Source organism: Oreochromis aureus, linkage group 3 (genome assembly GCF_013358895.1).
Source record: "Oreochromis aureus strain Israel breed Guangdong linkage group 3, ZZ_aureus, whole genome shotgun sequence".
Taxonomy (NCBI): Eukaryota; Metazoa; Chordata; class Actinopteri; order Cichliformes; family Cichlidae; genus Oreochromis; species Oreochromis aureus.
Window position 1 is genome coordinate 63,388,952 of NC_052944.1, and position 27,157 is coordinate 63,416,108.

Below are 27,157 nucleotides of genomic sequence, written 5' to 3' on the forward strand. Positions count from 1 at the left end.
AGACAACTCACTGTCTGTTATACTGACATGTTTTTAATTAAATCTGTAGCTCAAAATCACAGCAGAATCCACAACTTTACAGCTCCACACATCATCCAAAACTCCCCAGAAATTTGTTCTGTGATCATATAAACATATCAAAGTTGCACCATGGGAAAATACAGATTACTGCATTTTTTAATCAGTAGGAGGAAAACTGTGTGAGAGAGTATGGAAGTACACATGTCACTGTTTAATATGCATAAACACTGTGACACTAAGTATTTGTACATCATTACTTCCAACGTCTTGCATTTAATGAAGTGAGAATTCATCAGAAATTATGTCAAATAAACTCAAAATGTCTCTACTTCTTTCTCACTTTAAGGGAAAATATCTTAAAACAAGAGCAACTGAGCAAGAATGTTATTGAAGGATTTTTTTATATTAAACCAAGACAAAGCATTTACACTACATGAATTAAAGCATATATACAACAACCTTTATTTGAGCATTGATCACATGAAACTGCAAAAGAAGAAAGAAATACTAATTTAAATGTCCCTCCATCCTCTGCTTTTCCAGTTCAGGGTTTATCACAGCTGCCATAAGGCGAGAGGCGCGGTACTACACAGAGGGACCGACAAGCATTCACAAGTGCATCATCTCAGTGTCTTGGTGATATCGATTAACTTAATATGCAATTAAATAACTCATTTTAGGATTTAAAAGCTAAGAGATAAAATACATATTGTAAAAAATTAATTCCATCCTGCTCTCTCTGAGTGTATCACTCTCTAAACAAGATCACAAATACTTTTTGGCTCCTTGTAAGCTTGTAAGAGTTAGTTATACCAGTTTTTGCATTGATCCTGATTAATCAGAGGATGATCCCTGCAGCTCCAGGCGCAGCTCACACAGAGCAGACAGGTACTCTTCATTGTCCTTGTCATAGTTCAGAGCTTCTTCATAAAACTTCAGCAGCTTCCTTGCTGTCGCCCTCAGCTCTGGCCACCTGACCCAGCAGAGCGAGAGCTTCACCATCACCTGGATTCTTTGCCAGACGTCTCTCAGCGATCTGCTTCAGTCTCTGCAGGAAAAATAAAGGAACAACGAATGTTAAAAGTCCGCTTGGTCACTTTAACTGTTTAGACTACGTTACCCATGATGCACCTCGGTATCTGTACTTCCGGTTGGGAACGTGTTCAGCGCAGTTCTGCACAGATGAGAGGTGTGTTGGAGGTGTCGGAGGATTAACGTTTTTCCTTGCATTCCTGTGTGTGTGCTTATCATGTGAGTATTATAAGATGAGAGTGATGATTGTTTGACTTTATCTGTGTAATCTGCTCTGTGTAATTTGCTACGTAAGAAGCTAGTCCCGTTGCTATCGCTAAGCTACGTTGTTGGCCTACTACAGGCAGCCTTGGTTGCAGCTGATATCTCATTTAATATACGACCTACGGTCAAGCATTGTGGTTGGAGGTGGATGTAACTATTTACTGTGTTTATTATCTGAATCGTTGTAATCTGTAGAGATCCTGTTTGCTAATGTATATACCAGCTAGAAATTCATTTATGGTCTTAGGGTGCCATCTAGTGGCCACGAGGTTAGGGCGGATCATATAACCTTATGCTGGAAACCCACAGTGCTGTATAAGCGGTACCCTGCTATTCATAGGGGTTAATACAAATGTTTGTTCTTTCTGTTGACAGATGACCACACACTCATATACACACTCACACTCCCTTCACCTGCATTTTTGAATACAGTAATGCAATCGCCTCCCCACCGACGCTGTACATCCTGTTGATGTCATCTGCCACCTCCTTATTAAAGTTACTTGAACTACATCACTGTGGAGTGCCATTCCTTCTGACCGAGGACGACTCAGTTGAAGCGTGATCGGCAATCAGTGCAAACATACATAACAACGAAATATTAATTTCTGTTCCAAAGAAGTAGATTCTGTTCATCTGGACGTAACGTTTTCAGTGGGAGAAAACATTATGGCCTTTATGCTTTAATTTAAAACAAAACAAAACAAAACGATGTTTTACAATTTTACAAGATTTTTAGAAATGACAGGTGCACCATCCAAAGTGGGACTGATGCTACATCTCCTCACATGACCTAGTGAAAGACAGTACCACTGGCAGTCACCAGTATTTTCAAATATGAAGTTGAAAACAGTCCTCAGGTGCACAAGTAGGTGCTATTGAACAAATCATTTAAATCAAGCGAGGTTTGATATGAGGTTTTGCTCACACCCCATGAGTTAGTAACAACACTGAGTTTATATAACACATAACCTTTGTTATGTCTCTAGTGCTCACCTTAGCACACTGTCTCCACTCATATTTTTTCAGTGGTATCAGCAGCCCCTGCAGAGAGAAAAGAGCAGAAAACTATCATGAAGATAAATCCATCCATACTAAGTTCATGTGGTAGATGTGAGTGTTGAAATGTTTCACATTACTGCCCCGACACCTCCACCCTCCAAACAAGGCCTGTTAGTTTATCTTCTTTCATTGTTCTTCTTGGGTTGAAACTAGAGATGGCACGATACCTCTTGTTTTAAGTCTGATACCGATATCATAAATTTGAAAATCTGCTGATACCGATATGAATCCGATATTGTCTATTTTATAATCAATAAAATTGTTTGTTTTTTTTAATATTTGCTGCATTTTGTATAAGTTCATACTCATGTTTAAAAAGCCAAAACACTAAAGCTGTTCTATTGTACTTGGATGCAAAAAACCCCCACTGCACCCAAAATACTTCAGTTCAGCAATACTGATCTTTTTACTTAAACTTTTAGCAGATTTTTAAAGTATTTAAAGTAATATTGAAAAGTAATTTAAAATGCAATTTTATGTAGATTTCAACAAATCTTTGGTTCTGAAAAAAAAGAAGTGCAATATCAGCACAAAATAATTCAACAACTTAAAAAAATAAAAGAGGTTGTAGAATGGACCCTTTTATACTTAAAGTTGAACATAAATAGACATCCAGAGTGGAAAGCAGTACAAATCAATGCAAACACGGCTAGCCCCCGTCCAAAGCGGGAGAAGAAACTTCCGGGACATCTGGTGGACTATGAGCACAACCTAACTGAGCCATCCGAGCCATCTAGAGCTCCAAGTAGTTCAAGCAGCTCCGATAATGAAGAGGAGGAGAGATGGCAGAAGATGGAATCAGTCTGGAACAGTGTCCTCCAACACATGACTCAATTGCAAGTATCTATGGAGGAAACTCGTGGGACATTACTAAAGCGGGTGGAGCGTTTGGAGCAGGCTTCTAAACCTGGCAGTCCTCTCCCCCCAGAAACAGGAGCGTTAGAACAACTCCAACCTAGTTCCTCCATAACAGAAGTTGCACCACTACAACCTAGCAGTGAGGTGTTACATCACACCACAGAGCCAGTAACTGTGCCAGTAATACCCTCAGAGCAGGACACCACAACACCTGTGAACATGCTGACGCCAGTGGAAACATCCGCTCCATCACCTCCTCGTAGTGCGCCTTCACACTCAGCCCGTGCTGCACCCTGCCACTTATGTAGCCGCATCGACGCCACTCAGGAGACCTGAACGATGCACTGCTGAACCCTTCTCATATCAGCGATCGGAACATCAGCTCCTTATAAGCAGGCCAGACCAAGTGCAGCTATTACATCCTGCATCCCCAGCTGATCAGCCACTACAACCTGCTCATCTTTCAGTACACCAGCTATCACAGGCTGTGGACCCAGTGAGTCTGCAGCAGACGTCGCATCCCGCTGCTCCCGTCTTCCAAGCCAGACATCCAGCTAATCCTGTGTACTTGCAGCAACCACCACATCCTGCTGATCCTACCTACCAACCTTCACGTCCACCAGAACTTGCGACCCAGCCATCACAGTGGGCAGAAGCTCATTGCCCTGTGCCCAACATACTGCATCCTGAAGCTTTGCATGATCCAGCTGGCAAATACTATGTTCCTTATCCCTCAGGAAGTAACTATTCATCATCTTCCTCTGCTGAACACCATAATCCACAGGTTGCCACAACTTACCCAGCAGGAACGCCTCTACCAAACCTGATGGAGATGATGGTAGCGTCTTCATATGGCATTCCAAAGCCTAAGCTGGTGATCTTCAGGTCGGGCAGAGAGAGTGACTTCGCCTTATTAAAGAAAGGGCTGGACAGCACCTTAGGGCCACATTCTCATCTGGGAGAAGATTACAAGTTTCAGGTCCTATTAGATCATCTAGAGCATCCCAGCGCCCTACAGGTAGCCAAGCGCTACATTCACAACCGCACTCCCTACACTAGTGCAATGAGGGCGCTAGAGCAGAGGTATGGACAGCCAAGGCAGTTAGTCCAAAGTGAGCTTAGCACTATATTAAACTGCCCCCCTATTAGAACCGGAGACTCTCAAGCTATTGAAGACCTGTCCCTGTCTGTGTCCAGCCTGGTCGGGCTTCTCAGTACCATGGATGAAGTAGCAGCCAGTGAGCTCCATTGTGGTTCACATGTGGACAGACTGCTTACCAAGCTCCCCCTGAACTACAGAGACAGCTTCATCGAGTACTGTATCACCCGGGGGATCATCCGCACTGGCAGCAGCCAAACGTACAACATGTACGACTTCTCAGAATGGCTGGAACGGAAATCCCAAGTCCTTCAGCTATCCAGACAAGCCTCTCAAATGCCCCCCTGACAGGCCACGTCCAGAGAAGAACCTACTCAAAGCCTCAGCAGGGCTCAAGCCACACAACAAATCTGCGTCCATCTACTACGGCCCAAATCCAGCCCAAGCCAAGCTAAAACAAGAGGGAGAATCTACAGCTCCAGATCCGACAGTCCAACCTAAGAAGAGACAGAAGTTCAAACCTTATTGTCCATACTGTGAAGGGACAGAGCATTATCTCAATGGCTGTGATGGATTCAAAAGGCTAGACCTCAAAGCTATGGCTACCTGGATTACCGAGAAGGCCAAATGCTGGCGTTGTGGCGTAAACATTCTCCAGAGCAGTGTACTCTGAAGAAGCCGTGCAGCACCTGTGGTGACCAGCATTTGTCGGTGCTCCATGACCTGGTTGAGGCCAAGAAGCGGGACCCTAACATACTAACTGTGAGTACTAGTATGGTTTACCTAGACTATTCAAGTCACTCAGGTCGTGTTATGCTTAAGGTAGTACCAATTCAACTACATCATGGTGGCAAACCTCTGGACACATTTGCTGTGCTTGATGACGGCTCAGAGAAGACTGTTGTGCTTCCTGCGGCAGTTAAATCTCTAGGTTTGGAACAGGAGGGAGCAACACTCTCACTAAGAACTATCCGTCGAGATGTAATCCAGATGGAGGGAGGCTTTGTCTCATTTCAGGTGTCACCAAGGGCTAAGCCCAAAGTGAGGTACAAAGTAACACATGCCTTCACAGCCGAGCAGCTGAGTCTAGCTACTCAGTCATGTCCAGCTGACCAGCTGAAGAAGAAGTATCTTCACTTGCAGAAAGCCCAGATTGAAGGATTCAACCAGGTCCAACCTTTGGTGCTGATTGGCTCAGATAATGCTCATCTCATCACCCCGTCCGTCCTGTCCTTCGGGGTCATCCAAAGGCCAGTAGCCATCTGCACCAAGCTCGGATGGGCCATCCAGGGCCGGCCAGTAGTATGCCTACATCTGAGGGGACCTGCAGTGCCTGAACATGTGCCTTTCTCCTGCAGAGGCCCTGCATCAAGATGTGAAGCGTTTGTGGCAACTAGATGCTTCCCCCTACAGGACAGAGAAGGAGGTCACTCGGTCGAAGGAGGACAGAGAGGCAGTAGCTATGTTGGAAACAAAGACCCTCAGAGTCCCAGTAGATGGTGTCGAGAGATACGCCACTCCGCTGCTGAGAAGAAGAGACTTTCCACGCATGTGTGTCCCTCCTGAAGCAGTAAAAGGCCTCCTCAGATCTACTGAACGTAAGCTGGCCAAGAACCCTGATCTGACCCTCACATACAACCAGGAGATCCACAGGTTAGTAGATTCTGGTTATGTTGTTAAGCTGAGCCCAGATGAGACACATAGCTCTTCTGAGTCATGGTATGTACCCCACCACATGGTACATCACAACAATAAGGCTAGAGTGGTCTTCAACTGTTCGTTTGAGTTTCAGGGGAACGTCCTGAACCACTATCTCTTACCAGGACCTCCCTTGGGGCCCACTCTGCTGGGGGTATTGCTCCGCTTCCGCCAACACCCTGTAGCCGTGAGTGGAGATATCAAAGCCATGTTTCATCATAGAGCTGGGCGATATGACCCAAAATTCATATCTCGATATTTTTTAGCTGGATGGCGATATACGATATATATCTCGATATTTATTTTCTTTAAGCCATAAGGTAAGAACAAAAAGAGAGTTTAGTCAAAGCTGTGTCCTAGATGTCACACAGGCACTTTTATTAACATACAGCGTAGATGTACATGAAGAATTTACTCTAATAAATTATCAGCGTTTATTAAATAATAATGCTCCATAAATAAAAGAACACAATGTTGTTTTTGTGCATAACAAAAAGCTCACAATTGTGCAGTCAAAATGTAAACTAAAAGATGCTGAGCATAATAACAAAGAGACAGATTTCACAGCTGCTCCCAAGTTCTACTGCATGACTGACAGCCTGCAATTTGAAATCCTCTTAACCGTGTCTCTGCACAGGTGCCATTTATGGTCCTTATACACACACAAATACGGTAATATTACGTTGAAGCACAGTGCACGATCACTCCGCGAGGCTCCACTACGGTAGCCGTAATGCTCCGACAATCTATCAAGCGGTGCAGCTCCGTAGCTCACCAAAGTCGTACTGAAACATTTTTTGACAGATTGCTGTGCGCCGTCTAGCACATGAAAAACTGTTCGCGGTCATCAAGCACAACCAGAATTCATACATAATGCGCGCGGTCAACTTTTGAGAGAATGAAAGGATTTCAGGCCGTGCATGGCGTTAGCGTGGTTAGCTCGTTAGCGTGGTTAGCTCGTTAGCGTGGTTAGCTCATTAGCGCGGTTAGCTCTCTAACACATTGACGCCGTCCAGCCCCAAGCATGGGGCAATCCACAGTAACACGGAGATTTGCCGTGTTCATCTTGTCGTTGTCTGCAGGTGAAGCTTTGGGGAGGAGGGGAGTTGTTCACTGAAGGAGAGACAAGGCCCAGTAACGCAGCGTAGAGACAAAAATGGACGGAAGAGAGGCAAACTTACGGCTCCACAAGTATAGTTATAACGTAACATAGACTATATCGATATAAACGATATTGTCACATCTTATATCTCGTATGAAAATATATCGATATTTTTAAAAAAACTCGATATATCGCCCAGCACTATTTCATCAGATTCGGCTGCTCCCAGAGGACTGTCCTCTGCTACGGTTTCTGTGGAGGGATTGTGAAACGGACCGCCCCCAGACGATATATGAGTGGAGAGTTTTGCCCTTCGAACGACATGTAGCCCCTGTTGTGCTATTTTCGCCCCTACAGAGACATGCAAGGGAGCACAAAGACACCCACAGGGACATCTCATGACTCTGTCCACACAGCCTTCTATGTGGATAACTGTTTACAGTCCCTGTCCAACCCAGAAGAGGCAAAGCAGCTCATCGACCGGATGAGAGATTTACTTATTCAAGGAGGATTTGAGATACGACAGTGGGCGAGCAACGTGCCCGAAGTAGTTGCTCACCTGCCCGCTTCAGCTAGATCAGAGAGCTGCGAGCTTTGGCTGAACTTCAAAAGTCTCGACCCACAAGAGTCAACATTAGGACTCAGCTGGCACTGCCCGACAGATGTCCTGGGATATAAGCACCGCCCTATAACCTACTCCACGGTCACGCTGCGCAATGTGTACAAGGTACTAGCTACCCAGTATGACCCCCTAGGTTACATTTGTCCCTATACTACAAGGGCCAAGCTGATTGTACAGGCCCTGTGGAGCACCGAGAGAGGGTGGGATGAGCCCATCGAAGGGAATTGTGGGGAATAGAAATATTTTATTGCTATTATTTGCTGCTATTTTATAATCATCATTAACATTTCATGTTAATAGGGATGTTGCTTTCATAGATGCACTCAGATGTTCAAAATATATTGGTATTATATTAGTCTTTATTACAGGTTCAGTTATAATCAGTTGAATCTATAATTTAAAGGTTTCTGAATGTTTTTATATTCTTACACATAGTCTTCAGTGGGGGAGAAGCGGACTGCAGGCTGACAGGAAATGCGTCTGCAGAGCATGTTTTGCAAAAGTGAAACCAAAACCAGAGTTTTGATGATGCTATTATCATCTTTTATGCATTTATACGTCTGATTAAGCTTTGATTAAGTTTTAAGTAGTTGTAGTAGATTGAAATATTTGTTTTATACATTTTACATAGAAGTTAAGATCATCACAACACAGGATGGCCTTAGCCTGGTTGCCTAAGTGAGGTCAACTAAGGTGCAGAGAGCAGATGCACACTCTGTGCACGCGCAGAGACATACACACACACACTGTTAGGGTGTAGGTGAGAGTTGACTGATGAAGCAGTAGATGCACGATGCGAGAGCTGAGCTGGCTTACGGAAACCACCGGGAGAAGATGGAAGCCAGTGTACTTTTAATTGTGCCTTAAGTTGTCGAATAGAACATTTGTGGTTTTGAAGCTGATGTATGTGATGACGCAATGAGGGGCGTCACTAAATATACTCTGATGCATATAAAACTGTATTTTGATGTTAGGAGGATGAGATTGTGGGGCTGTCTGCTTACAGAGTCCGCTCATTCTCCCACGCGTGTCATTTCATTAAAATCATCGTCTTTACCTTTTGGACCAGTGTGGTTACTTGCATTCCTCCTGTGTTTCCTTCCCTATATTTTTGAACCTTAACATTTGGGGGCTTCGTCCGAGGGGGGAAGTGAGACAGGACGGAGAAAGGTCCGAGGCGTCAGGCGCTCAGGCATTGGTCAGTGGTCAAAGTGAGTGACAAGCCGGCATATAATAAAAGGTAGGCACCACCTGTTGAATTTCTAAGTGTGCCAGATTGGACATGAGAAATTAAAGTCTACTCACTGAAATTACTGGTATATGTCTGTTTTGATTTTGGTGAAAATCTCATGAGAACTAAAGTATAAGTTGAAGTAAAGATAATGAAACGTTGAAAATAAGTAAAGAGTAAAGAGAATAAGAGAAAATAAGTAAAGAGTAAAGAGAATAAGTGTATTTAAAGCAGTTGGACTGCAGAGTGAATTTAGAGTTATAGGTTATTGGCGAAGAGTTTGTGACAGTTAAGTCTTAATTGAATATAAAGCCGGGCTTGGGCATCAATAGAATTGCATGTGTGATTTTATGGGGTGTTTTCAAAGTAATTAAATTATCTTAGGACGGGACTATGGGATAGTCTTAGGAAGCGCACGGCTCAGATGTGACGGTCTCTCCTGGTCAAGGACGCTTGACCCTGACCTATCAACGAATAGGGTTAGTCCAGTTTGGCAATCTGTGGGGGACGGGGCATCCCAGAATACGCTAAGTGATTTAAGGATCACTTTTTACTGTCCGGGATAGTACATTGCGCTTTTTTGGTCAGTAGAAACCGGGTTTCGGGCGTGTAACTTTAACTTAAAACTTCGGGGAAGCCTGGGATGTGAAATGCCCAAAAAATAGAGCTTCAGGCAGAGTTTGGGTTGGTTCATGCTTATAAATTGTGTTAGGGCACTAGAGATAAGGCCGCGGTCCGGGACCGATAAATGGTAAATTGGTCGCAAAAAACTCAGGGAGTTTTCCGCAGGGCGGTTATTATTAAATTTGTCGAAATTCGGTAGGTGTTTTAAGAGGCCTAAGAAATCTGTGCAGTTGTAATTAATAAGACGTCTTTAATATAAAATATGAGATCTATGAGTAAGATTAGTCTCTGTGTCAGCAATGCTCAGCCGGATGTGCACGGATGGTGTGTGTAAATGCAAATGAGGAGCGGTGACGCGCATGCAGAGTGTTGCTTTCGGTTTCGAGAGTATTGAGCTTCATAACTATTGTTTGCAAATATTGCTAAATGCCTGTAATTAAGAGGCTGGTTTTGCATTATGAGAGTATGAATACAGTGTGAATATATTAGTGTGGATGTATAGTAAATGACTGAATTTTGATAGATGTATAGTTCGTGAGCCATAAATGTTGGTGTGGTTTATTTTCAGTTATGTGTGTGGGGAGAAGCTGTGAGGACGATGAGAGGTTTCAGTTTTCTTTTTCTTTTTTCTTTTGACTTGCTCTTTCTGATCATGGAAGGCATGTCCAAAATACTCGTATGAAAGCGTATTTTGTGTGATTTTAACTGTGTGAATGCTGTCAGTATTTGATTTGAGTGACTCTGCAGGAGTTCTCTGAGTGAGAGAAAAGGCAGTGTGTGAGACGATTCATGGCGTCTGAAAGAGGTTAGAACATTTAAAAGTGTGTATGAAATAATGGGGTGAAATATGGTTCCCATACAGGGAGTTTTGTGATGTAAAATAGGATGTTTTAAAGTTTGAAAGTGCTTTTAATTCAAGAAATGCATGAGTGATGGTATGAGAGGTTGAGTTTCTTTTTCTCTCAGTTCAAAAACACATAAGTATATACACTAGGAAAACCCACTTAAGAAATTATTGTGTGACTGATGCTATAAAACTGACCTAAAGAATGGTCCTGTGCGTGGAGAAGTGTTAGTTGTTCTGATGTTTGAAAGAGCTCTATTTAAAAGTGTGTGTGAGAGGAAGGTGTGTGTGTGTGACTGATGATGTCAGGGGAGCACCCAGAGAAATAGACAGAGTTAAATTCTAAGAAGCTGAAGCGAATGCATGTTTTAAGAAAAAGTAATAAAGTAATAAAATTATATTAATTACAGGTTTTAGAAAAGAGACAGACCGAGAGAAATAAATACAGGAACTAACAATTACATTAATGAATTGAAAATGCACGTACACAAACTGTTACATGTGAAATTATGGTTGGAAAGTTTAATAAAGAAAGCAGTTTACACTCCTTTAATTTCCAGAACCAGTGTGTCCCCTAGGTCTGATAACACCCTTGCCCAGTTGGCTCCTGTAGTAGGCGGGCATGGAAGGCTGGACAGCCCATGACGGGTAAGATCCCACCTCGAAACCCTGGGACAACCTAAGGCAAGGCGCAGTCACGATTGCTCGAACCTAAGTCCCGGAGTGACCTTGGAGTCACTGGAGGAGACGGGATTTAACAGGTAAGGCCACTGGGCACAGACGAAGGGGAAATGTCATTCACAATGACCAGTGATGAACCAGAGAGAGAAAACACACCCTGTCAAAAGGAGTTTGGAACACTGGAAAAGAAACATTTACAAGATCACAAAGATCATAAAGAAACATTTATAAGAATCACACATACAAACAGAAAATGCACTAACCTTACAGAGACAAGCTCATGAAGATTAATGAACAGATAATGATTTAAAACCTGGCTAAGAACACAAACATACGTAATTAAATCAGCCTGCTAATTTCATGAGGGTTAAAATGGTGTGAATGTTGAAGAAAATACACTTAAAACACACTTGGATAAAATAGAGTTGTTGTGGAATAACTCAAACGAAGCTGTATGACAAGGGAGTGAGTTATGGAAAAAAAAAAAAAAACAAGAGAGAAGTGATTACTTAGGAGTGCTCTTGCACTGATTTATCAAAGTAAGTGATTAGTATAGAAAGAAAATGAAAATAATTCAATAATGTGATAAGGTTTAAACATGTATTCCTCTTGTTAAGTTGGCTGTTGAGCTGTGGGTTTATGCAAATTATCTGGAGTGCGTGAGTGACAAAGACACTTCCTGTGTGCGTGTGTGTCGGAGGCTTTCAGTTCAGTTCAAGAGAGAGCAGTGGCTGTTGAAGAGTATTGGGAGAAATATATAATGGTAAAGTATCAGGATATTTGATTACGGTGGTCAGGTCTGTTCAGAGGGGCAGATTTGGACAGGAAATTTATAATTTAAGGATGATACGTTGTTGAAATTGGTTTTTATCTTGTGCTGAATGAAAACGGTCTTTGATCTTTTGACGAGGTTTTCGGTGTGTTGAATGGGTGAAATTTAGGATTGTTTTAGATTTTTGAGGCTGTTGTTTCTATTTCAAGAGAGGGAGTTTTGATAAACATGGACATGTCTAAAAGGGCCCATAGTTTTTGTAACAGTGCACTTAGAGAAAAAACCTGTCAGGTGATTTTGTTTTGTACTTTGATGAGCTAATAATCAGCTCTCTTTTTTCATTTTTGTTCTAAGCAGGCCTGGAAGAGAGTGAACGGACGGCGTTGACAAAATTACCAAGTACGAAAATCAGGTGGGCTTTACAGAATTATAATTGATTACAATCAGAGACTGATTGGCGGCAAGTCTCTGTCTAAAAATGGATTGTATCGATTCAATCCAGTCAAAAGTATAGAGAACTATTTTCCTGAAAAGGAAAAGGAAATAAAACAACAAATGATTGAGCTCATTTTGCTGATGTGGAGCATCTGATGACGTGCGCGGAGGGCTGCAGTATCAGCAAAAAATATCATGTGTGAATGCATGGGAGTGAATGTGAGTGATGGGACCAAGGGGGAAATAAATGAAAGGACAAGTGGGAGACTTAAATCTGGGGATGCTGATTTTGGGATATTGATGTGTGCTTTGAGAAAATTATTTACTGGGGTTGGATTATGTTATTACATTATAAAATGCTAAAAGGGAAACATTGTTTGGTGTAACTTAAGTTACCATGAACTGAGGTGACACATGATTAATAACTGTTTTGTTTAAGTTTGTTTTTGTCATGACACAGATTGGATCATAGAGGGAGAGTATGAAATGTAAAGTACAGGTTTTGTTTTCAGGAAATTCCAAGGATCCAGAGTTCGATGGAGCAACGAGTTTGAGAAGATCTGACATAATAATTAAATTGATCTTATTCCTTAAACACAGGTTTTCAGGGCTGGAGCAAAATACCGGAGAGGACAATTGCTGAGCTGTTCTGAGAAATGAAATGACTAACCTTTTTTCCTTTTAAGTGGTTAGGCTTGGGTGGAGCATTTTGAGTTTTTTGCCACATGAGATGTGTCAAAAAGAGAGGGGTTTAAGATTTAATTTGTTTAATTTGAAAGGGGTTTTAGTATGATTTTATAACGATTGGGGTTGTTTGATAATTTAGATATGGTAAAACGGAGGCAGAGATTGTTAATTCTAAAGAAAGGAGTAAAATGAACTGAATTCTGTTTAGAAGATAAATTGCTGGTGTTAATAAGAAGTTGTATACAAAACTTAAAGGGGAAACTGTGGGAATAAAGGATATGCTTTGGGGAAAATAGTGAAGATTTTATGAGTAGAAAAAGTGTGATTTCTTTTTGATTTTTAGGATAAGTTGTAACAGTGACATAATGTAGGCTTTAGAAACAGATAGTAAATAGATTTATTTCTAGGGTAGAGGAGAGCTTTTATGAGGATGTTGAAAGTCTCGCTGACTTAAATGAATAATATTGGAGATTAGATATGTAGAAAGGATTTTTTATACACATTGCATTTTGTGCCTTTAACGGAGTTGTGGCTCAGAGAATCGTCTCTTGAGGGTCACAGACTTTTAGTTAACGTCATGATTAGCCAATCTACTGTGAGAATGACCTGAGTTATTGAAGGATTGGACACGCTTACAGACATATAGAGCTCATTAAGACCTGACAGTATTGATTCCAGGCAAAAGGCCTGAAATCCATTTAGCATTTAACTGAATAGGAGTTTCGTTTGTAACTAAATTGGGTGACATGTAAAATATGGAGATAACACATGCAGTTCTAAATTAGTCCTCTTATATAAAATGCAGTTACAGGATAACAAATACTTGTTGAAGGGATCAAGTTTTTGCTTTAAACCAGGTCCAAGGGGGGAAAAAGCTTATGTATTTTGGTTAAAACTGATAAAATATAATGACTGATAAAATATAATTAGAATGTACCATTACATTAAGAGTAGTAAACTGAAATAAAATGATATATTAAAACAGGTTATAACACAGGAACTGTGAGTGTTACAATGAAGTTAGTGTCAACACACAGAAGTTGTTCCTAGGGAGCTTTTAGCTATGATGAAAGTTATTTAGAGCTAATGATCATATGTTTATACTTAGCTGAGTAAAATGGTTGTTTTTCTTTGATCCTTGTGTAGAATAAGTGGTTATGATGATTTTTCTTGTGAAAGGTGATTTTAGGCCAGAGCTGTGACAGTTTTGTGCATAGGATGTTGATGATCAGATAAGGAGCAAAGAGGAAGCACATGCAGAGACGTGCTTCCTTCGATTCTCTTAAAGGCAGTGCTTGAAGAGTTTTACAAATGCTGAGTACGGTTGATTAAGATTTGAAAATAAAAGTCAAAAACCAAATACGTAATTAGGTTCATGTTTTGAGTAACATTAGGTTGAGTAACATTAGGTTTGAATAAAGAAGACAACTGAGGGACATAAGGCAGGGAAGCCGTACTAGGGAGAAAGTGTTTTGTTTCCTTTGCAGGTGGCCAGAGTTCCACTAGAGTGGGACCCAGAAGAGGAGCAGAGACCACTTAAGCATGAAGTGTTCTCAAGTGGGAGCGGGCATTTTATAACTAAGACCACCTAGATGACATGAGGTTGTCTGATTTGTTAAGTCACAGGATGCCAAGAGAGGGTCAGAGCTAAGAACAGTGATCCTAAATGTCCATGACGTCAGGGGTGGACAGGGAAGCAGTTGAATGGGCCAAGGAGTGACCCAACATAAATGTATTGCGACCTCTGGTGGTCCAGAGGTCGAGAGTGGGAGTGTGGGGAATAGAAATATTTTATTGCTATTATTTGCTGCTATTTTATAATCATCATTAACATTTCATGTTAATAGGGATGTTGCTTTCATAGATGCACTCAGATGTTCAAAATATATTGGTATTATATTAGTCTTTATTACAGGTTCAGTTATAATCAGTTGAATCTATAATTTAAAGGTTTCTGAATGTTTTTATATTCTTACACATAGTCTTCAGTGGGGGAGAAGCGGACTGCAGGCTGACAGGAAATGCGTCTGCAGAGCATGTTTTGCAAAAGTGAAACCAAAACCAGAGTTTTGATGATGCTATTATCATCTTTTATGCATTTATACGTCTGATTAAGCTTTGATTAAGTTTTAAGTAGTTGTAGTAGATTGAAATATTTGTTTTATACATTTTACATAGAAGTTAAGATCATCACAACACAGGATGGCCTTAGCCTGGTTGCCTAAGTGAGGTCAACTAAGGTGCAGAGAGCAGATGCACACTCTGTGCACGCCAGAGAGAGACACACACACACACACTGTTAGGGTGTAGGTGAGAGTTGACTGATGAAGCAGTAGATGCACGATGCGAGAGCTGAGCTGGCTTACGGAAACCACCGGGAGAAGATGGAAGCCAGTGTACTTTTAATTGTGCCTTAAGTTGTCGAATAGAACATTTGTGGTTTTGAAGTTGATGTATGTGATGACGCAATGAGGGGCGTCACTAAATATACTCTGATGCATATAAAACTGTATTTTGATGTTAGGAGGATGAGATTGTGGGGCTGTCTGCTTACAGAGTCCGCTCATTCTCCCACGCGTGTCATTTCATTAAAATCATCGTCTTTACCTTTTGGACCAGTGTGGTTACTTGCATTCCTCCTGTGTTTCCTTCCCTATATTTTTGAACCTTAACAGAATCTACTTCAGTCCTGGCTTGAGTGGGAAGGTGAACTGTCACACCTCCAGCACGTCACCATTCCCCGCTGCTACGCTCCTCCTCACAACTCCAGCAATGCGACATATGAGGCTCATATATTCTGCGACGCATCAGAAAAGGCTTATGGGGCTGTGGCTTATCTTCGGTAATCGAGCAACAACTGCCCATCGCCACATCATTCCTGATGGCTCGCCCAGAGTGGCCCCACGCAAACAGGTGTCAATGCCCCGGTTGGAGCTTTGCGCAGCACTCACAGGAGCCCAATTGGCCAAAGTACTCCAGACAGAGCTCACCATCCTCCTGCAGTCGATCTACCTGTGGACAGATTCTACGACGGTGCTGCAGTGGATCCAGTCTAGTTCCTGTCGCTATAAGGTATTTGTGGGGACTAGAATCTGTGAAATACAGGAGCTGACATCACCTGAACAGTGGCAGTATGTGACCTCTGACCTCAATCCCGCTGATGACATCACCAGAGGGAAACATCTCGCCGACCTAACAGTCCCCAATCGTTGGTCACATGGTCCACCCTTCCTGTCACAAACTGCTGACACTTGGCCTAAGTTGCCAATAGAGTTCCCGGCATGCAGTGAGGCAGAGCTCAGGAAGACTGCATTCTGTGGGCACGCTTCTGTATCCCCGACCTTACCGGATCCAACACAGTATGCCACACTAGATGAGCTGATTGCTGCTACATACCGGACCCTACACGGGCAGCCGACACTCTATTACAGCAGCGGAGCAACTAGAAACCAAGACCATGCTGCTTCGCTCGGCTCAGACTGACAGCTTCCCAGAGGAGGCCAAAGCCCTCCAGATCAGTCACCCAGTCCGCTCGGACAGCCGCCTTAGCGTGCTGTCCCCTGAATATGACAGTCTTACCGGTCTCATCAGAGTTGGAGGCCGCCTCCGTCGAGCCGCAGACTTAGATCCAGACAGTATTCATCCCATCGTATTAGCAGCTGAACATCCCTGACGAAGCTCATCATAAAAACTTATGATGACCAGCTCCTTCATCCAGGTGCAGAGAGGCTGTTTATGGAAATACGGGCGCACCTATTGGATTCTCAGAGGACGCTCAAGCCATTAAGAAACACCAGCACCAGTGTGTGGACTGTAGGAGATGGCGCGCCTCACCTTCTACACCCAAATGGCTGACTTACCTTCATCACGGCTGAGACTCTATAAGCCCCCGCTCTGGTCAACGGGCGAGACTGTTTTGGGCCGTACCTATAAAGATAGGTCGAGAAGAGAGAAATGCTGGGGAATTATCTACAAGTGTCTTACAACCAGATGCGTGCACCTCGATCTCCTCCCTAGTCTTGACACCGATTCCTTCCTTATGTCATTACGCCCGATTTATCGCATCGCCGAGGAAAGCCATACGAGATGTGGTCTGATCGAGGGACCAATTTCAGAGGTGGTCACAGAGAACTCCAAACGGCGCTTTGAAAACATGGAGCCTGACCTCAAGCAGCAGCTAGCCAAGCAGACTATCAACTTCTGCTTCAATCCCCACACTCTCCTCATTTCGGAGGAGCCTGGGAAAGGGAAATCAGAGCAGTGAAGTCAGCTCTGCAAGTAGTCCTGAAGGACCAAGTTGTGGCCGAAGAAGTCCTACTCACAGCCCTCATAGAGATTGAGGGCATTTTGAACTCAAAACCACTCGGCTATGCATCAGCTGACATAGCTGACCCAGATCCCATCACACCAAATCTTCTCTTGATGGGGCGGCATGATTCAGCACTGCCCCAGGCAGTTTACGGCCCCTCAGGCACTCTTTCAACCAGACGATGGAGACACAGTCAGGTCATCAGCGACCACTTCTGGAAGCGGTTCATACAGAACTACCTCCCAGGACTGCAACTCCGACAGAAATGGAGGAAGTCCACTGACAACATGGCCGTGGGACAAGCTGTTATGATTGTGGACGCTAATCTGCCTAGAGGCCTTTGGCCTGTGGGTACCATTTCCCAAGTTTTTCCAGGGACTGATGGCATTGTTCGAGCTGCCGAGTCAAGGTTAAAGACAGTATCTATGTTCGCCTGGTAACTAAGCTGGTGGAACTTCCCAAAGTTCCTGAGGACTCAGATGATACTGTTTCAAAATAGAAGGACTTTAGCATGTGTGTATTTCCATACAAATACAGGGGCGGCTGTTAAAAGTCCGCTTGGTCACTTTAACTGTTTAGACTATGTTACCCATGATGCACCTCGGTATCTGTACTTCCGGTTGGGAACGTGTTCAGCGCAGTTCTGCACAGATGAGAGGTGTGTTGGAGGTGTCGGAGGATTAACGTTTTTCCTTGCATTCCTGTGTGTGTTAACCCTGTGTGCGTGCTTATCATGTGAGTATTATAAGATGAGAGTGATGATTGTTTGACTTTATCTGTGTAATCTGCTCTGTGTAATTTGCTACGTAAGAAGCTAGTCCCGTTGCTATCGCTAAGCTACGTTGTTGGCCTACTACAGGCAGCCTTGGTTGCAGCTGATATCTCATTTAATATACGACCTACGGTCAAGCATTGTGGTTGGAGGTGGATGTAACTATTTACTGTGTTTATTATCTGAATCGTTGTAATCTGTAGAGATCCTGTTTGCTAATGTATATACCAGCTAGAAATTCATTTATGGTCTTAGGGTGCCATCTAGTGGCCACGAGGTTAGGGCGGATCATATAACCTTATGCTGGAAACCCACAGTGCTGTATAAGCGGTACCCTGCTATTCATAGGGGTTAATACAAATGTTTGTTCTTTCTGTTGACAGATGACCACACACTCATATACACACTCACACCCCTTCACCTGCATTTTTGAATACAGTAATGCAATCGCCTCCCCACCGACGCTTGTACATCCTGTTGATGTCATCTGCCACCTCCTTATTAAAGTTACTTGAACTACATCACTGTGGAGTGCCATTCCTTCTGACCGAGGACGACTCAGTTGAAGCGTGATCGGCAATCAGTGCAAACATACATAACAACGAAATATTAATTTCTGTTCCAAAGAAGTAGATTCTGTTCATCTGGACGTAACGTTTTCAGTGGGAGAAAACATTATGGCCTTTATGCTTTAATTTAAAACAAAACAAAACAAAACGATGTTTTACAATTTTACAAGATTTTTAGAAATGACAGGTGCACCATCCAAAGTGGGACTGATGCTACATCTCCTCACATGACCTAGTGAAAGACAGTACCACTGGCAGTCACCAGTATTTTTCAAATATGAAGTTGAAAACAGTCCTCAGGTGCACAAGTAGGTGCTATTGAACAAATCATTTAAATCAAGCGAGGTTTGATATGAGGTTTTGCTCACACCCCATGAGTTAGTAACAACACTGAGTTTATATAACACATAACCTTTGTTATGTCTCTAGTGCTCACCTTAGCACACTGTCTCCACTCATATTTTTTCAGTGGTATCAGCAGCCCCTGCAGAGAGAAAAGAGCAGAAAACTATCATGAAGATAAATCCATCCATACTAAGTTCATGTGGTAGATGTGAGTGTTGAAATGTTTCACATTACTGCCCCGACACCTCCACCCTCCAAACAAGGCCTGTTAGTTTATCTTCTTTCATTGTTCTTCTTGGGTTGAAACTAGAGATGGCACGATACCTCTTGTTTTAAGTCTGATACCGATATCATAAATTTGAAAATCTGCTGATACCGATATGAATCCGATATTGTCTATTTTATAATCAATAAAATTGTTTGTTTTTTTTAATATTTGCTGCATTTTGTATAAGTTCATACTCATGTTTAAAAAGCCAAAACACTAAAGTTGTTCTATTGTACTTGGATGCAAAAACCCCACTGCACCCAAAATACTTCAGTTCAGCAATACTGATCTTTTACTTAAACTTTTAGCAGATTTTTAAAGTATTTAAAGTAATATTGAAAAGTAATTTAAAATGCAATTTTATGTAGATTTCAACAAATCTTTGGTTCTGAAAAAAAAGAAGTGCAATATCAGCACAAAATAATTCAACAACTTAAAAAAATAAAAGAGGTTGTAGAATGGACCCTTTTATACTTAAAGTTGAACATAAATAGACATCCAGAGTGGAAAGCAGTACAAATCAATGCAAACACGGCTTCATGACTCTCATCTTTTATCAAGATGGATGTCAGTGTGAGCTGTTTCTATCACATTTAACCTGAGATTGAATTTTGTGCAATTTCTATACAAAACTTAACACGTATGAAAAAAAGTGTTTTCATTGTTTTGTTGTTGTTGTTTTTCTTTCGAACCACAGAACTGTTTAGCCTGCAACACAGTTCTTTTCAAAGTAAAACTCGAGTCTATCCATTGTACGGTCAGACTTACCAATGACAGATGTCCCAGCTTCACATTTAGGTTGATAAGTTTAATGTAGGAATGCTTTACAAACATTCAGAGATGAACTTACACACTTGCTTTATTTTTCTGGGATGGCTTGCTTGGAGATGAAATGCTGGTTTGTCAGCACGTAACGAGGCTCCAAATGCTTTCAGTGTGAAGTGACTCCAGACCACCGACAGGTCTTGTACACAACAGCCGCTCTATCACATGACGCAAACTGCTCCAACATGATAAGGGGACCACCTGGGTTACACCATGTCACAACTTTTGTGAGGTGCTTTTGTGATATTTGATGGATTGGGTTACATTTTTAATTTCTACCCAATATCTGGTCCAGTAATTTAGGTCAGCATCGCACTGATACCAATACTGTATTTTGGATCGGTCCATCCTTAGATGAACCATGGAACATTAAGAGGCAGCTGCATGTCTAACACTGTACATGCAGCTGCCTCACTTTGGTATAATTTACACTTTCATACATTTCCTCGTCAGTGAGGACCAATCAGAGTCTGGCACCTAGAAACTTACCTTGGTATAGTGAGCGATGGCTTGAGCCTCATTTTTTTTGTGATAATGAAGAAAGTCACCGTAGTGCTGATGGATAATCTGACAAACCCTTTTCTCCTTCAACTCTGGTAACTTCTCCAAGCAGTGCTTGAAAGTCTCCTCAGCCCTGAGAAACAACGAGATGTTTAGGAATTTACAGCCAAAGGAGGAAATCGTGCATCTTTGTTTAGACAAGTACCTGCTCAAATCCCCTTCCTCTGCGTACAACGGTGCCAGTTCAGCCCACGCCCGGACAAAGGATGGTTTCATCTTCACAGATTCTTCAAGGTGACTGATACAGCAACGCCTCCACTTACCCACCTCTTCTGTGGAGCATTAAAGGGTGATTTGAGTTGTGTTGATTAAAGGATAACATGCAGTATATTTCTGTGTACCTGTGTTGCTGCAGGGCCCGCGGCGCTCTTCAGCAATTTTCTTCTGCTTGTAACACATAGCCATCTGGTAGTTGAAGGAAGGTAATTGATCGCCCCTTCTCAGGCCTTGCTTAAGCACATCAATAGCCTCATCCAGTCGATTCTGGAACAGATTTAAAAACACCAGTCAGATACAAATATATAAGGAGAGAGGCTAAGCCTACGCTTGAAGCCACTGAGGCGTTTGTTGGTGGAGTGATGTGATGTCACTGGTATAAATGAACTTGTTAAACTTGCTAGAGTCCAATAACTCCACCTTGTCCTTTAGAATCTTTGTTCCAAAGCCATACTTGTCCCGAAATTTCATCTTGAAAATTGATGACTATGTCAAGGTTAAAAACTTGGGCGTGTGGTTCTACATGGTGGTGTCCTTTGAGTCCCATGTAAAAGAGACAACAAAGACTGCCTTTTATCATTTAAGGAACATACCCAAAATCAGACATCATTTATCAAGCAACACTGCAGAGGTCTGTCTCCATGCATTTGTGTCTTCACGTATTGATTATTGTAACGCTCTCCTTTCTGGGCTACCAAAGAAAGGTTTTAGAGGTTTACAGATGGTGCAAAATGCAGCTCGGGTCCTCTACCAGAGGCCTGGGAGCTTGAGGGTCCTGCGCAGTATCTTAGCTGTTCCCAGGACTGCGCTCTTCTGGACAGAGATCTCCGATGTTGTTCCCGGGATCTGCTGGAGCCACTCGCCTAGCTTGGGAGTCACCGGACCAAGTGCTCCGATTACCACTGGGACCACCGTCACCTTCATCCTCCACATCCTCTCGAGCTCTTCTCTGAGCCCTTGGTATTTCTCCAGCTTCTCGTGTTCCTTCTTCCTGATATTGCTGTCATTCGGAACCGCTACATCGATCACTACAGCCGTCTTCTTCTGTTTGTCCACCATCACTATGTCTGGTTGGTTAGCCACCACCATTTTGTCCGTCTGTATCTGGAAGTCCCACAGGATCTTAGCTCGGTCATTCTCCACCACCCTAGGGGATGTCTCCCATTTGATATCAGGACTTCCAGGCCATATTCAGCACAGATGTTTCTGTATACCATGCCGGCCACTTGGTTATGGCGTTCCATGTATGCCTTGCCTGCTAGCATCTTGCACCCTGCTGTTATGTGCTGGATTGTCTCAGGGGCATCTTTACACAGACTGCACCTGGGGTCTTGCCTGGTGTGATAGACCCCAGCTCACTAAAAGTCTTTAAATTTGGGGCAAATTTTCTTGTGTGATTAAATGTGATTAATCAAGATTAATTAAGTTCAAAGCCTCTAATTAGTTAGATTAATTTTTTTAATTGAGTCCCACCCTGCCCATCAGACTACTCAAAATGGAAAGCAGTGCTCTACCTGCACTGTGTATAGTGTAGCAGAGCACTGCTGGCTTCGACTGAGGATATTGTTGGGTAGTGGAAGTAATACTTTGAGGAGCTCCTTAATCCAACTGACACACCTTCAGTACAGGAAACAGAGTCTGGGGGACGAGGGGAACAATTTGTCCATCACCGGGCGTGAGGTTATTGAGGCAGTTAAACAACTCAGTCCACCTTTTCATGGCTGGTTTTTACTATCCCTGAATCAGTCAAAATGATTGAGGAGAGCAAAAACATTCAAGCTGTTTTCGGTATATAAAAAGAGAGTTCAGGATTATTAAATAGGGAAAAAAAGGAAGGTCAAATTCTGAAGCCAACCAGCATGTTCAGCGCTCTCAGAGGCAATCTAAAACCTCTCAAGGTTCCAAGATGAAGTAACACCAAACATTGTTGACCTGGCTGCTGTTGATGATACTCTATAAGGGCTTTTATGGTTGAGGATGTCTTAAAGTGGATGTTGAATGTGCCTTCAGTTACTGCGTTTTTTATATGTAAAACCAGAAGCCAGTGGCATAAAGGACGGTTTTCTGTTGGTGGTCTCTTCTCCCCACTGTCACCAAGTTGTTAACAATGAATTAATTTCTAAGTAAAATACTGCAGGTGCCTTGACATACTATAAATATTGTAAGATGGCTTTAACAAAGAAAATGGAAGACAACTGAGGATGAGTCTCTACAGATGGATTTCTTGACTTTGGTTTAGTCTACTGCTACTGGGCCCAAGACCCAGTAAGCAGAAGTAAGAATTAATTAGACCAAGGTTGCAGACTTACCCGATTAAGTAAGTAATTTCCTGAGTGGCGAATGACATGAGGGTTGTCAGGATCATTTTTTTGTGCTTTCATCACCAGATCATCAGCCTCTTCGTATTTCTTATAGGTCACCAGCTTCACAGCCAGCATAGACTGCAGAGCAGCGTTATTTGGGCTGATCTCCAATGCAAAGCGAAGCTGTTTGGTGGCCTGGGATTCCCCATCTTCCTGTTTGTTTTCTGCAAACCACTGCAGATGAGAAACTGGTTAGTCTGCAGTTTATTTCGCTTGAATAAAAAAAATTAGTCATTGAAACTTCTAAAAATCATACTGACACTGAAGGAGCCTTAAGTTTATCATTTGGTGCTGTCTAGAGAAATATCCAAATACTCTTCATTCTTATCATAAAACTGACCTGTTCTTTGCAAAAGAGAGCGATGGCGTAGCCGGCATTCCACTCGGTGTCATGACGCTGTACCTCAAGTGCTTTACGAAAACAGTCGATGGCGTCTGAGAGAAAAGACCTCGACACCTTGAAATAGGTCCAGGCTTGTTCCCCGTACACCTCTGGAAGGAAACTTCCTGATGAACCAGTGGCATACTTCACCTGCAGAGGGAGAAGGAAGCGTCAGAGGTTCAACAGCAGTGATCATAAGGTTTGATCTGATTGGTGTACATACCAGTATGTCCTCGACTCTCTGACAGTAGCTTTGTGACTGTGCAAAGTCTTCATGATGATATTTCAGCCAGGCCATGTCTCCATACGTCACAATCAGCCGCTTCTCACTCTCATCACCATAACTCTTCCTGATGGTCTTCTCTGATTGGTTTAAAAGTGACAGCGCTTCCTCTTGTTGATCCTGAAGATGCCTGAGGACCAACAGGTCATCAACAGATGTTCCACAGCTGGTGTTTACAACACCTGACAAGAAACTGACCTGAGAGTTCAACTAACACTTGTTAATGATTCATTAAGGTTTTTATCTGAGGTTCATGACTCCAGGGTTAGATAATTACTGCATTTCCACCAGAAAAACAAGAGTCCAAACAAGCTTCAGGAAACAGATTATATCAAGATTCTTAAAGAATCAGAAACTTTAGTCCAATACTCCAATAATGTTTCTCTTCATATTACATGTTTGTATTAAGGTTGAAATAATGAGGTAAACTTAAAGCAAGCTGATGTTTTTCTTCTAGCTGTAGCTTTGCTATGCTGGATAAATCTGGTGATGGCTCATTCATGTTGTTAACTTATGAAGTGAGTTGAACATGAGCAGCCATATCTACTCCCGACAAAATATTGGAATGTGAAATTAAATTCATTTGTGTTAGCAGCAGGAACACTGCTGGTAGGTAACATTAGCAGAAGAAAGACAGCTCAGGGTTGGATCTGATCCTGAAAACAAAACAATCTCTCTATCATTCAAGTATAAATCCTGCTGCTAAGTCTGGCTAATGTTAGCTCTTCTCTTCTGTAGCAGAGTCCCAGAAATAAAAATGTTGAGATTTGAATGAGCAGAATAAATCCACTTTAGCTTTTCTTTCATAAGACAGCTACAGAAACTGTACCTGAAATAAGCCAAGAGGCTGTAGGTGCAACTCTCTCCCTCATGCTGACTCTGATGAAAATCTATGTCAATCTGTAGTCGGGTGCTCAGGGTTTCCAGGTCCACGTCCAGCACGTCCAGATCCCAGGTGAAGTGACACTGCAACTGCTGCAGCCTGCTGAGCAGAGCGCTGCTATCTTCACTGTAAGAGAGTCACAAAGAAAAAGCTGTGAGGACCATCAGAGTGAGAGCATCAAACCTGGACTGGTGTGTCAGGCTCACTCAGTGCTCTGACACACCTGAGGATCCTGTTTCTACGACCAGCACATGTCAGCTCACCCAGACCTCCCAGCTCCTGTCCTTGAGAAAATTCAGTTTGTGTGATCAATCAATCAGTGAAATCAGTGATGTGGTTTGAATCTCACACTGAGGAACCAGAAGAAACCTTAGATATGGAGTTAGACACAAACACGGAGTTTGTGTTAGGGGAGAGCTATTGTTGTGATACACAGGTTTGTACTTGTGGAATATTTTTGATATTGTTCTGTAAAATATTTTTTGGATATGAGACCACACAATTTGTTCTCGTTTAACTCATTTGAGCACATTCCAGTGTTAAAATGTCTAGTTATTGATGTAAGATGCATGAGTTGCCCATGTTTTTCAGTTACCAGTGCTCATGATCTGGAATTAATATTGTTGAAGAGGTGAGCACTGAAGAAGGCCAGCAGGAACATGGACTTGTGCGTACATGCTAGGTAGTTGTGAGCAAACTGGGCTTAATTGTGTGGATTTTGATACCCAAGGATCGATGTGCACATGATACAAATCTCAACATTGCAGTGATGTTGAAGGTTGGGAAGTTTAGGCTGGTAGTAGAATGAATGAAGTGCATTCCAAGCAGCACTAAGTGTGCAGCACTCTGTGCACTCCTTAGTGCAGTGCCATGCATTTCTCTCCAGGAACTGAGATTGTTTGCTTGACACTGTTCAGTCACTGAACAGACTCTCTATGCATGATCATGAAACAACAAATAAAGGGTCGACTGCACAAGAACTGAAGGGTGAGAGTCCTGAGGTTAAAGATTTAGTGCAACCTTTGACAAGTAACAAGGGAGTCGCCTCATCCTCTCAGAAGTGTACGTCCACTTTTATAGTTGAGCTGATTAAAAAAAAAGGCTAATTAGGCAAAGAAAGGATAAACCTGATTAAGGTTTCTTTTGGCCCAATATGCAGAGAGACTTGGAATATTTTCTAATAAATCACTGTGAGACCCTCATGAAGTGAAAGGCTTCTTGCATCTGTCACGGCTGAGCTTGACACTCAGCCTTATGTGTTAAAAATGTGTGGATGGTCAGAGTGCTAAACCAGAGATTAGTGTAGTAAGTAGATCAAATTTAATCTTAATCAAAAGTCTGATCAATAGATTAGCAGAGACATGTAGTCTGAGTAGTGAGAATGTTTATTCTAATGTTTAGATTTTGTGTGTGAAGACATAAATGATCCATCATCAACCTTTTTATTCATGTCTGAGTTTGAGAAGATAACGATGGGCGTCTCTAACTCATCATTATACTTTTGAACAATAATAGCAGCTTGATTCATGTGTGAATTTACTGATAGTTAACTATGATCAATACTGATCAGAACATTATCTGTAAACAGCACATATAATGTAAATGTCTCGCTCTCTCTGTGTGTGTGTGTGTGTGTGCGTGTGTGTGTGTGTGATAACAGACCATATTATTGTGGCTGTAAAAACAGTGATGTCATATATCCGTTAATCAAACATTAACATTTCAAAAATATGAAACCAACGAGCAGCTCATTATAAAAACACATTTTTGTTTTTCTCTTTTAAATGTTTATTATAAATATTTATTACTCATTAATAAGACAAAAGTATTTGTTATTTGATTTATCAATTAAATAACTGATAGAATATTTGATTACTAAAATATTTGATTGCTGCAGCACAAGTTATTATTTTCACATACAAGGTTTATAATTTGTTAATCTCCACTTTCTCCTCTTCCTCTGATATCAGTCCCCTGTTACATGCACAGGTAGACAGACTGTGTTACTTTGTATCTCTCTGCGTGCACCTGAGCGCCAAGCAAGCTAAACTACTGCTGCATTTAAAGTCCATCAGGTGGTTCACTTTTTGATAAATGATCGATTATTGATCAGAGGTTTGGCAAACTGACCTCATGTTGGAGCAAACAGAGACCTCCTCCTCCTTAGACACAGCAAACTGATGACTGAACACGAAGAGTTCGTGGACCGATCTGTGAAGCTGTCACCTTTGTCACACAAACCACACACACCTACCTATTCTCGTGGTGCCTTCAGGGCCTCGCTGAAAACAGGTAAAAGGGAGAATTCATCTGCTGATGGCTCAGATCGCTCATCCTCTCCTCTCCTGT

The 27,157-nt window shown here is 42.2% G+C and overlaps 1 protein-coding gene and 1 long non-coding RNA gene across 2 annotated transcripts; one reads left to right on the forward strand and one right to left on the reverse strand.

Annotated features, from left to right (window-relative positions):
- Positions 1 to 27,044, reverse strand: LOC120436335 (interferon-induced protein with tetratricopeptide repeats 1-like). Its single transcript, XM_039607203.1, has 11 exons — positions 26,939 to 27,044; positions 24,755 to 24,934; positions 23,866 to 24,055; positions 23,601 to 23,792; positions 23,207 to 23,434; positions 21,023 to 21,164; positions 20,827 to 20,953; positions 20,610 to 20,754; positions 19,119 to 19,166; positions 2,314 to 2,361; positions 1 to 1,069 (listed from the first exon to the last, which is right to left on the reverse strand). Exons 1-11 carry the CDS (start codon positions 26,941 to 26,943, stop codon positions 947 to 949), a joined length of 1,428 nt encoding a protein of 475 aa, XP_039463137.1. The 5' UTR covers positions 26,944 to 27,044; the 3' UTR covers positions 1 to 946.
- On the forward strand, positions 1,107 to 1,830 carry LOC120436349. Its single transcript, XR_005610338.1, has 2 exons — positions 1,107 to 1,272; positions 1,693 to 1,830. It is a non-coding gene; the product is annotated as an uncharacterized LOC120436349 (long non-coding RNA).
- Positions 27,045 to 27,157: the final 113 nt, after the last annotated feature.

Bases quoted from the DNA above. Each gene is read 5' to 3' on its own strand.
- LOC120436335 (XM_039607203.1), bottom strand. The intron at 23,793-23,865 runs GTATGTACACCA...CTCCCTCTGCAG, and splicing joins AGAGAGTCGAGGACATACTG to GTGAAGTATGCCACTGGTTC. The intron at 1,070-2,313 runs GTGAGCACTAGA...TTTTTCCTGCAG, and splicing joins AGTGGAGACAGTGTGCTAAG to AGACTGAAGCAGATCGCTGA.